At 41.8% G+C, this 12,281-nt stretch overlaps 1 protein-coding gene across 1 annotated transcript in view; it reads right to left on the reverse strand.

The window, feature by feature from the left end:
• Positions 1 to 12,281, reverse strand: part of AP3D1 (adaptor related protein complex 3 subunit delta 1) — a 154,149-nt gene that overhangs the window by 9,176 nt on the left and 132,692 nt on the right. The window contains exons 23-30 of the mRNA XM_036755843.1: positions 11,113 to 11,175; positions 10,059 to 10,154; positions 8,451 to 8,600; positions 7,035 to 7,082; positions 5,869 to 6,058; positions 3,482 to 3,570; positions 2,654 to 2,739; positions 1,924 to 2,045 (exon numbers count right to left, since the gene is read on the reverse strand). Of these exons, the coding sequence (XP_036611738.1) occupies positions 1,924 to 2,045; positions 2,654 to 2,739; positions 3,482 to 3,570; positions 5,869 to 6,058; positions 7,035 to 7,082; positions 8,451 to 8,600; positions 10,059 to 10,154; positions 11,113 to 11,175 (844 nt within the window). The remainder of the gene's footprint in view (positions 1 to 1,923; positions 2,046 to 2,653; positions 2,740 to 3,481; positions 3,571 to 5,868; positions 6,059 to 7,034; positions 7,083 to 8,450; positions 8,601 to 10,058; positions 10,155 to 11,112; positions 11,176 to 12,281) is intronic.

The following is a 12,281-nucleotide window of genomic DNA, read 5'->3' on the forward strand; positions in this document are numbered from 1 at the left end:
TTCTAGGAATATTGTCACCAAATTCCAGAGCTCCCAGATCAAGGAGAAAATATTCAAGCAGCCAGAAAGAAACAATTTGAGTATTGTGGAAACACAAGATCTAGCAGCTTCTACATTAAGGGATCGAAGGGCTTGGAATACAATATTCCGGAGGTCAATGGAGCTAGGATTAAAACCAAGAATCACCTACCCAGCAAAACTGAGTATCATGCTCCAAGGCAAAATATGGACTTTCAATAAAATAGAGGACTTTCAAGCTTTCTCAGTGAAAAGACCAGAGCTGAACAGAAAATCTGACTTTCAAACACAAGAATCAAGAGAAGCACGAAAAGGTAAACAAAAAAGAGAAATCACAAGGCACTTACTAAAGTTGAACTGTATGTTTACATTCCGACATGTAAAGATGATGTGTATGATTCATGAGACCTCAGTATTAGGGTAGCTGAAGGGAATATGCATATATATATATATATATATGTGTGTGTGTGTGTGTGTGTGTGTGTGTGTGTGTGTGTGTATGTCTGTATGTCTATATGTGTGTGTGTACATATGTACATATGTATGTGTATATACAGACATATAGATAGACAGACAGAGGGCATATGGTGACTTGAATATGAAGAAATGATATCTAAAAAAATAAAATCAAATTAAGGGATGAGTGAGGAATATATTGAGAGAGGGAGTAAGGGAGAGATAGAATGCGGTAAATTATCTCGCATAAAAGTGGCAAGAAAAAGCAGTTCTGTAGGAAAGGAAGAGGGGGCAGGTGAGGGAGAATGAATGAATCTTGCTCTCATCGGATTTAACCTGAGGAGGGAATACCATACACACTCAATTGGGTATCTTACTCCACAGGAAAGGAGGAAGAAGATAAAAAAGGGGGGGATGATAGAAGGGAGGGCAGATAGGAGGAGGAGGTAATCGAAAACAAACACTTTCTAAAGGGACAGGGTCAAGGGAGAAAATTCAATAAAGGGGGATAGGTTAGGAAGGAGCAAAATCCCCACCCTGAGCTTTAACTTGGGCTTGATCCCATCTCTGGCCTCTGTGAGGATGGAGGGGGGAAAGGCGGATGCTGAACCTCAGACCCCACCTAACTTCCCCCAGGGGGCTGAGTCAACTAAGCTTGACCCCTGCTTACCCAGCAGGGTACCAGAGAGAGGTCAGGAAGTTACCTTCCTACCTCATCCCATCCTCACTCTCCCTGCTATCTAGAGGACCTCCTTCCACCATGGAGCTGAAAAAAACTCTAGGCCCTTCCCTCCCCAAGATCAGGACCCATCCAAGAGGACAGGATGCCTCTGTCCCACTGTGGTCCCCAAAACACAGGGGTTGGGAAGGGAGCCATGGGTCAAGCCCAACCCCTCTTCCCAAAATAATTTCTAATCTTGTAATCAGGTTCACAAACAAAAGTTTCTTACCCAAAAAAAGAAAGAAAGAAAGAAAGAAAAAGGGACCTTTAGCTTAGCGAGAAGAAAGCTGGGTTGGGGAAGACTTAGAAGAATTAGATTTGTTCTTTTTAGCTCTACAAGGCAGAATTGGGACCAATGGGAAGTCAGGGAGAGGCAGATTTTAGACTGACATAAAGAAAATCATTGGACAAGCCATTTAATCTTAATTTCTTCATCAGTAAAATGACAGGGTTATACAAGATGATGTCTGATGTCCCTTCCAGCTCCAAATCCATAAGCCTATGATCCTTAGTTTGGACAGATGGCCCCAAGTCACATGAATCTCCCCACTAGCAGCTTGTGCCTCAGTGTATTCTAATTCTGCATTCCCCAAAACAGAAACCATTCCAAAGGAGGAAGGCAGATGGTTGACTTACTATGATGTGGCAACCCTTTTATTAAATGTTGGTGGGAAGAGGTTAAAAAATTTCTGAAGCCACAATTAGTAAAAGAGATGAAATAAATTTACCTGAAAAGTGATGGTGAAAACAAATCTTTGCCAGCAGGTGTTGGAAAGAAATGCTAATTCCATCGACTTTTATGGAATTCATGCTCAGCTCACCGGACTCCAGCAACTTGGCAAAAGCATCACTGTCCCAAAAATACAAAACGGGGAGGGAAGGACAACCCAGAGACTGCACTGAATGAACATTCTTGGCTCCCCAGATAGTACACAATCAATTCCCCACCCCCCAAAAAAAGGAATTGTAACAAGAACTAAAGGCAGCAAGGGATGTTAAAAGATACAGTACTTTTACAAAAAATAGAGTACCTTTACTACCAAGGTAAGGCAACAACAGACTTGGAGGCTGGCTGGTATCCCCAAGTGTCCCATATAAGACATTACTGGCTCAAAATCTCCTGCTGACAAGTCACAAACTTTCATGCTAATTTTAGAGATGGGAACACTTTCTTTTTAGGTCAAAATGTCATTTTTAAGTAAGCTCATGAGAAACTTCAGATTAATGTCACCCAAAGCCACTGTGTTTCCTTCAACAAAACAATATGGGAGACAAATGAATTAGAGAAAAAAAAGGCTTAGTGATTAGCAAGGCATACTGGGTAGTTCATGCAACAACCAGGGTATGTACAGCCAAAGCTCAGCTGGACATACATAGCCAAAGCAAGAGCCTGCGTGAGGAGTGCAGAACAGGAAGCTGTGAGGGAAGTTGGAGCTGCTGCCCTTGTTACCCACTTACCTATAGCAAGGCGTGGTGATCAAGTATGAGGTGCAGCTGAAGTGTAATTTGAAATCTAGCTTTTCATGGGTGGAGCCTTCGTCATTCTGCAACAGGCCAAAGGAAATGAGGTGAATTGGAGGCCAGGGGCTCTGCAGAAGGGAGACCCTGGAGTGACTCAGGATCCCCAGGTTCCAGCACCATCCCCACAGCAGAGGGGGGCCTTCTGCACAAATGAAGGAGGCCCACAGCCCAGGGGCAGGCTCAGTTCTGTGATTCCACTGAAGTTATGGGAAGGGAGAATAGGGGAGGAGGTGACAGGTTTTGTATTTTTAAAATTCATTCCCTGGCTCTGCATTTTAAAAACTATGTCATGGCTAAAAATCACAACAGCTTTAGAAAGTAAAATCACATAATACCTTCAGAAATCCATTTTGAATCTTCTCTTTGGCTAGAGCCTACTGGATTCCTTTAAACACAGATATATTTAAATTTTCCTCCTTTTTTATGTTAAGAGGATGGACCCCAGTTACCTCAAGCAATGCCAGGTTTAAGGAGGAACCCAGCAGCTCCAAGCTGGTTCTCCTACTGGCTGGTGAGTCCATCACAGCTGATCTGCTCAACTTAAGGCAGGGTCAAGCATTGAACAATGAAAGTGCAAACAACCTGGCTTTGGGACAATTGCTCTGACGGGTGGCGGGCCCATTGGAGGGTTCAGTCAGCAAGTGAAATGTGACAGGTGAAATGCTGCTCCAGAGAAGCCCTTTAAAAGCAGTGCTTTCTATATGCAAACTCAAAAGCCCACACAGTTCAGATTCAATACAAAAACAGAGAGTATGCTGCACTTACTTTGACTATAAAGGACAGCGTCCCTTTTAGCTTCTGTGCCATGATGATGCTCTGAACAGTAAACACAAACTGGGCTTCATTAGAGATTCCTGACATGGACAGAGAAGGGTGAGGGAGAAAAAAATGAGACACCAGGAAAAGCAGGGTGTGTGAAAATCACAAGAAGATGAGACAAGGAGATGTACTAATGACGCAGTTCTCATCTGCCCAATGTGTTTATCAAGAGATTAAGCTCCTTAAAGGGAAGAGGGACCTAAAGGAGGAAGGAAGTACCTTCATCTTCCACTGTGCCTATCCTTGATTTGTTCTCATAAGACACCATCATTTCTTCCTGAGATCAGAAAGCTGCCTTCCATTTAGTACGTGTGTTGGTGAGGAGGAAAAAAGCCAGATAATTCTGAACAAGGGAAGTTCGGGGGTGTTTTGTTGTTTTTACGAGGCAGCCCTAACTATCCTATTTTGTGGTGAACTAGAAAACTAACACTCTGAGTCTAGATCAAATGTCTCAAGTCTTAGTTGTTAATAATTATATCAATAGCTAAATCTAAACATAATAATAAGAAGCTACACTTAGATAATATTTTGGGGCTTTCAAGAAGCACCAGACAGTACATTTCAGGAATACTCCTGAGAAGCAGGGAAGTTGGTACTGGTGGTGGTAATGGAGGCAGCTAGGTGGCTCAGTGGTTAGAGTGCTGGGCCTAGAATGGGGAAGATACAAGTTCAAAACTGGCTTCAGATACTTAGTAACTGTGTGACCCTGGGCAAGTTTGCCTTAATCCACCAGAGAAGGAAATAGCAAATCACTCCAGTATCTTTGCCAAGAAAACCTCATGGACAGCACTGGCATGCTATGGTCCAAAGGCTCATGAAGATTCAGACACGACTGAACTATAATGATCATTAGTTTCTGAGAACCCGGGTGCAGACCCTTGCTTCGTTTCTGACTAGCTGGGAAGCTTCAGGTTGATTCAGTTTTCCTTTTGGGGCATTAGCGTCCCCACTATCAAAATTAGCAGGCTGGACTAAATGAGCTGAAAGGTCCCCTCTGGGCTTATGACACTGTGACAGTCTGCACCCCAGTGGAGAACTGCTGGGGGGGGGGGGGGAGAGGAGTGAGTGAGTGTGCGGGTGTGTGTGTAAATGGTGGGCCTGTAACAAAACACAAGATAACCTTTCTTATGGTCTTCAGGGGCATGAATTTTCACAAGATGATTCTTCAGTAAATTTCTCTTTTATGGGATTAACGTGATAGGCCACTCATGAAACATGATGGAATTTGCTGATTTTAATAAAAATGAACGGTAATCAATCCTAACTTCATATTCAAACCAATCAGAATAACTTCAGTAACACTTCTTTCTAGAAGACTGAGATCCTATTAGGCAGCACTGTACAGATGTGGAATTGGTTTGAATCCTGGCTTTGCTACTAGCTGTGCGACATTACCCAAATCACTTCCCCTCACTGGGCCTCAGTTTTTTAATCTGTAAAATAAAGTGATTTGAATAAATGACTTCTTTAGTCCCTTCCAACTTCAAGTCCTATGGGCCTTCTGAGCCCTGGAAACCCTCAAAGGGATTTTTACCTAAAGTTAGATGTAAGTCTTCTTGTTTTTCTTTGCTTGAAAACTGGGGGAAAAAATCTGGCTCCTGAACTTTGGGGATAACTTCTAGATCTGAAGCAAATCTACTGAGTCCTGGACTGGCAAGTGTAGAGAGAACACTGGCCTTGGAGTCAGCAGACCTGGGTCTCAATCTCGGCTCCTATGTTTACTCTATGACCAGAGTAAAACCCCCTTAAACTCTCAGCATCGGTGTCCTCATCAGTAGGATGGGGATAAGAACACCTGTACAACCTACCTCAGAGGCAGGCAGTGAGAGAAAGCACTTTGTAAACCTTAAAGTACTCTGAAAATAGGAACTAAAATGTAATTAGCATATGTGGTTATCATGTTGTGATGATGAATCTATTCCAGATTCATGTGAGTGCTGAATGTTTTCATGATTGTATCAGCAGCCTAAATTCATTAAGCGATTACTGTATGTGAGGCATTATGCTAAGGACTTGGAATACAAAGTCTGGTAATGGTGCTACTGGGGGACAGCTGGTCAGATGGGAATCTGCCATAACTGGGAGACTGGCTGAACATCAGTGGGATCTCTGGACTTTACCACAGGAATTACCATCATCCATTACTACACTACCATGAAATGCCTCTCAGTTGAGAGTCTTTGGAGGGGACTGGCTGACATGGTTTTCAAGTCCTTTGCCACACATTTTGCTACCCAGACTGGGATGAAAGATCAAAGCTTTTCCTCACCTACACCTCATTTCATCCCCCAACCCCATCAAAGAGATGTACTAGTTTGGCTTCAGTTGCTTACCAGGGGGCAGCTGGAAAGGCACAGGGACTCCATCATGCACTGAGGTGCCTTCTGGCCGAGACATTTTTGTGTTCAGTGAATCCAGCACATTTAGTTCCATGCTTTTCAGGAAGCTATCACTCTTGTTTTCAAAAATCACAGACACAGTCACTTGACTATCCTTCTGAAGATTGCCTTGAATGTCATACGTCTACAAATAGCCAAGACAGAAAGGAGTTGTATGAAACTTATACTTCAGTACTTGCTAAGTCCAGGATGAAAGTTAAAGCTAGATTAGTAGAAATAAGGGGAAAAAATCCTAACAGACTAATTTCAATGCAGGCTGTTTGTTGTTACTGTTCAGTCATGTCCAATCTTCATGACCCCATTTGGGGTTTTCTTGGGAAAGATACTGAAATGGTTTACCAGTTCCTTCTCCAGCCCATTTTATATCCGAGGAAACTGAGGCAAACAGGGTTAAGTGACTTGCCCAGGGTCACACAGCTTGTAAGTGTCTGAGGCCAGATTTGAACTCAGGAAGATAGGTCTTCCTTACTCCAGGCCCAACACTCTATTCACTGTGCCACCTAGCTGCCCAAATGCAAGCAAGCTGTACTTTCCCCCTCAAAATCTAATCTGGTTTGTACAAATTCTCAGTTAGTGAAATAAAATAAATAAAAAATAAATGCTGAAAATTAAAAAAAAAATCATTTTAGAGATATAGCAAATATCAGGGGACATTCTATACTCTGACCAATAGAGTATGCTGATTGTCACTTTCTGTGTCTTATTCATTTAAAGAACAGCTTGGAAATATGTACCATTAGTTCAAAAACAGTCTCATTCTAAAATAAGATCTATGAAAAGAAAAAATATGCACATTTCCATAGAAAAATAATGCCAATTAAACAGGATAATTAGGTTTCATTTGCAAAAAAAAGATGTAGGCTATATGAACACAAATAAGGAAATAGTGGCCTCACCTTTTTGGGGGGTGAGGGGGTGGGGGGGCGGGTTACTAGCAACACACATCCTTGTGAGAAGACAAGTATATCCCCTTGTTGAGGAACTGGTGACTCATCCCAAGCAATGCTAATCAACCTCAGCAGGAAGGATGGCACTCTCTGCTCTAAGACTAGATCGTTTGCTCTAAGCCACAGTGGTATACTCCAGATCAGGTTACTCACCATTTTAATGAAAGAATTTTCAGCTAGAAGGCAGTAACTGGACATAGGCTAAGGGAAAAAAAAGAAAACATTTTCAGTACAGAAACCTTATGGTATGTAAAGAAATCTGTTCACTGAGTAAATGAAACCCTCATCATCTGCTAACAAATCTTGCTGATGATCTTGGAGTTTGGGGTAATAAACACAACTTAGCCCCAAGAATGGTGCTAACAAGTGCCGAGTATACAAAACATAGTAAAGGGATGATGCATCACCATTTAAAGGGAATAAATTAATTTTTACTCTTAGGAAACAAAATAAGCCTGAACTATGTGGCTACTTTGAACCCAGGAAAAATCCTGGCTTGGGATCAAGAGGCCCAACAGAAACTCTACCCTTGATGAACAATGCTTGCAGGCACCCCCTGTCTCCCCTCCCACGGCCACCAGCCTAGTTCAGGCCCTCCTCAGCTCCCTCCTGTACCATTTCAATCAGCCTCTTGATTGGCTTTCCCTGTCGTAAGCCTCTGCCCACTCCACAGCAGGCAAAGGGACCTTCCTCAAGTACACGTCTGACAATATCACCCCCAACTAAAGTGACTGCGTCCAGGACCAAACAGAAATTCTTCTTTTTAGCATTTAAAGCCCTTCTTGCCCTTCCAGCTTTACAACACCTTACTTGACTTTCCACATACTACATCCAGTCAAACTAGCCTCTGAGCTGCTTCCCCCTTCCAACACAACAGACTCCTCCCTTCACTACCATGGGCCCTTCTGTAGGAGACTTTTCCTGGTCTTTCCCACCCTCCAGTTCAGGGTCTTCTGGTCCATTTGCTTTGTATATACCTATATATGTGTAAGTTGCCTGTCCTATTAGAAATGTAAACTCCTCGAGGGCAGGGTCTATTTTATTTGTATCCTATCATGTAGGAGGGGCGTAATAAATGTTTACTTATTATACATCCATAGAACACTGGAGAACTTGCTAACCAAACCACCACAAGCTACTAAGAAGCATGGGAAGAAAGAGGGAAGAGTCCTGGATTATGTGCAAATCATGGCTCCTTCATTTATTGTTACTCAACCTCTTGGAGTCTCCATGTCCTCAACTGTCATAGCAAGATAATAATTCCTGCCCTACTCAGCCTTCCAGGGTTTATGTGAAGGAAAGGCTATTGAAGCACAAATTATCACAATAATAATCAAACCATCTCTGCAAGACAGAGAGACAGCCCAGGGAACCATTCTGAGCAGGTGCTAGCCCTCAGAGATCCCTGGGAGGATAAATTCTGCTGAGCCAAAGTCCCTTCCTTTCCCCTTTTCATGTCTGTGGTAATCTGAAGGGTAAATTCTGGTTGGCTCTAAGTGTCCACCACTGCCTCCCCTCCATCTAGGGGAGCTCATTCCCAACTTCCTGTAGTCTTGAGTACCCCCTCACCGGGAGGGGCTCATCATCAAGGGTGCCATTTTGTATGGCCTCTACTTGCTCATCTTCACTTGGATGCTTCTTCTTTTTGGATTTCTTTTTGTCCCTGGACTTCTCTTCCTTTTCCTTCTTATGCTTTTTCTTCTTATGTTTGGAGGATTTCTAGAACCAAAAAAAGAGTCAACAATAAATTCTTAAAATGGTTCCTTACAGTTGAGGTGTCAACATTTCGGGAAAGTGACTAGTATATCTATAAATTATACTTCTGACACAACTTTAAAGCATCAAATTCCAAAGCAAATTTTGCAAAGACAACCCTCTAACTTCCTCTTTCCCCCGTAACGTTAAGAGCCTTATTACCTCCTCGTCCTGAGATCTTGCATGCCCTTCCTGGGCTCAAAATCCCTCAGTGGTTCCAGACTCCCTCCAGAGTAACCAACCCCTTTATCTGATGAGGTTTTCACCAGGCTAATCTTATTCTATGCCCCTAGACTTGCTATGTGCCTCAGCCAGACTAGAACTCCAGGATTAAAAAATACCACAGAAAACACCGTACTTTCCCACTTCTAGGCCAACAACTACCATCTCCCAGAATCTCTAAGTTAGAAAAGATCTTATTCAAATGGGATCAAGTCCAATCCAAACCTGAACAAAAATCTACTCTATAATACATCTGACATGGCCTTCCCTTAAAGAGCTCCAGTGAGAAAAAACTCACTATACCTCCTGAAGCAGTCCATTCTACTTTTTAATATCTCTAATTGTTAGGAAGATTCTCCTTTCATCAAGATTAAATTTCCCTCATTTTGACTTCTAGGGTCAAGCAGAACAGGTCTAATGCTTCCTTCATATAAGACAGCTCAGTTGATGCTCATATGGTGTGACCTTAAGACCCAGTTGATGCTCATATGGTGTGATCTTAAGACCTTGTCCCATCCTAGGTGCTCTCCTCTGGACACTCTCTAGCTTGCTTATCGATGACCTTCCTAAAGGGTGGCGCCTAGCAGGGAACACAATACACTAAGTCTGGCTAAGACAGACAGCAGGACAATCTCCTCTTAGTATTGGACATGACGCAGCCTAAGACTGCATTAGCTTTGGGGACTGCCATATTATAACTTCGGATTGCTCCCATTCTGGGAAGTTTGCATAGTCCAGGCAGTGTGGCCCTTAGGTTGTCTATGATACTCTTAGTTTCAACAGTAGTTTGCCTTTTTCTTTGCAAGAGCTACAGAAGTCTATTATTCAATCATTATTTATTTATTTGTTTTGAGGTCATTATCTTTAATTTGTTGAAAATTAAATTAACAGAAACAAAAAATTATTTCCTTTTTCTACTACCGCTTTCCACTGGGGGAAAAAAAAAGAAAAATAAATTTTGTAATAAATATGCATATAATCAAATAAAACAAATTTCTGATTGGCTTTGTCCAAAAAATCTATGTCTCACTGGCACCTGGAAACCATCGCCTCTGTCAGGAGATGGGTAACATGCTTCTTCAAGGCGCTTCCGGAATTGTAGTTGGTTATTGTGCTTATCAGAATTCCTAAGTCAAAGTTCCAATCAACACTTATTAAGAAACAACTACCTCTATTTGAACTGCTGTAATATTTGCTTACCTTTTCTTCATCATCCTCTTCATCTTCTCTCTCTTCTTTCTTAGGTTCCTCATAGTCTTCAGGCACAGCCATAACTGTATTTACACTGGGTTCATTCTGCACAAAAGGATAAAAAGTTTGTTTTAATTAAAGTGAATTGGATACAAACAAGTCCATGTCAGCATATGTATGAGGCTAATGGATCTAGAGGGCTAATGTAGTCTGATTTAAATAAAAAAGAGGAAAACACAATAATCATTTTAGGAAGCCCTAATTCCTCCTGCAAACCAAGCTAACCTTTACCCCTTAAGGTGCTGGAGTTTTACTCTAGCCTTAAACACTACAAATAATTCCTAAGCTAGCAGCAGCGCCACTTTCAAAGGTCAATATGAAAGTCAGGTTTTCAAACCTCTTTCCCAACTGTGATTATCTTTGGCTGGAGAAGTGGAAATAGTCCACTTGACTTAATAAACATTTATTAAGCATCTATGTGCCCATCATCTTGTGAAATACCAAGAAGAAATTCAAAAGAAGATGGTCAAGTTCTTTCCTCTCAAAGACCTCTTACCAACATCAATTTTGGAGGAAAAATACCTTGATGGCAAATAAGCTTTAATATTTAGAAGAAAACTTGAAGTATGAAACCAAGGGCTCATAGATTTTCTCAAAAAGGGATCACAAATAGAAGAAAATGTCCCTCAAATATCCTAAAGAACTTTATTTGGAGGTGACCAATGGAGCAAAGATAACAACAAAAAGAAAACAAAAAGTGGTTCTAGCTTGAAAGGCATTTCCTGAAATAAGTGGCAGCACTGATGCTCCTCTATAGATACATGGCTTGTACTATCCTCACTGCCAGTGTCACCACCATGCACCAGCCTGGCTTCCTCTTGAAGCCACACAACTCTGGCAAGACACTTGCCCATGAGAATACAGTGAACTTGCTGACAATTCAATGGAGCCACTCACATTGTCAGTCATTTCCGGACTGGACGGTATTTTCACTCATTCTTAAGCCTAACAGAGTATGCTCTCATATCTCTAAAGGGCAATTGTGTGGACTGTGTGCACTTACAGGTGATTGTGCTGTGGAGGCAGCTGGTGGAACAGCAGAAAGCCAGAAGTCCAAGTCTTCCCCCTTAAATAAAGAAGGGATGAGGTTTCAGCAGGAAAAATAAGGTCATGGGCTTTTTTTTTCTTTTAAAACATATGAACGAAGTTACTCAGTTTTTCTCTCTCACATCCTATTAAGACATGACTTACCATCATGGAGAGAATGGTAGAAGAGAATTGTGTGACTATGTTCTTACCCAGTTCCTAATTTATAAACATCCTTTTCATCTGGACTCCTTGGCAGAACAGAGCAACCTTCCCCTTTGCTGTCCACTATCTCTAAAGATTTCCCTATATTCCTTTCCTTCTCTTCCTAGGTGTTGCAGACTCAAGAAGTGGTTCTTGCCCCCCTGCTCTGGCTGGCAAAGGAAAGGAGGAAAGAGAGCAAAGAACAAGAAAAACTCAGCCAGCCCCCCTTTATTGCCAGGGTTTTGTTCTATAGTAACTCAGGTCATAATTATGGAGGCATTTTTCCCCCCACAAAAATGCTTAGATTCCTGACATCTTCTAATTTAATTAATAATTAGACTGTCAATAAGAATTTGGCTCAGTTTGTCCAGGAATGTGTTAACTCATTGATACATAAATAAAAAGTAGATTTTAAAATAGTATTTAGCTATTTGTTAGAACAAAACATAGCCTTAATGGCTTCAAACACAGTGTCTCCTAAGATTATAGTTACACAAGTTTTGAGGACAGAGATGATAGTTCAGTGATTCACAGAGGATCAACATCTAGTGGAACATGAAACACAGTGGATGCCCCGATGAGTCTATGATCTGAGTGGCATGGACATGCCCTCTTCGCTGGTAGACTGTTACTCCTCTGTTGGGCAATTCTTGCCTATGTTTTTCTGTACGTCCTCCAGAGGAGTCACCCAATGTGCTGGAAGCCCTCCCTCCTCTGGTTCCAGTGGTGTTTCAGAGATGATCACTTCAGTACTTAGGCTGTCCAGTGATTATTCCTCAACTTCAACCACATGACTGGCCCAATTTTTTTAGTCATGAATAACTTTTCTTGAATGCCAGCACTAGTTGGTAATATGCTGTGGTATGGTGGAAAGAGCAGTAAATCTGGAGTAAAAGGCCCTGGATTCAAATTTCAATGCTGCTTATTTCCCAGATAACCTAG

Source organism: Trichosurus vulpecula, chromosome 1 (genome assembly GCF_011100635.1).
Source record: "Trichosurus vulpecula isolate mTriVul1 chromosome 1, mTriVul1.pri, whole genome shotgun sequence".
Lineage (NCBI taxonomy): Eukaryota > Metazoa > Chordata > Mammalia > Diprotodontia > Phalangeridae > Trichosurus > Trichosurus vulpecula.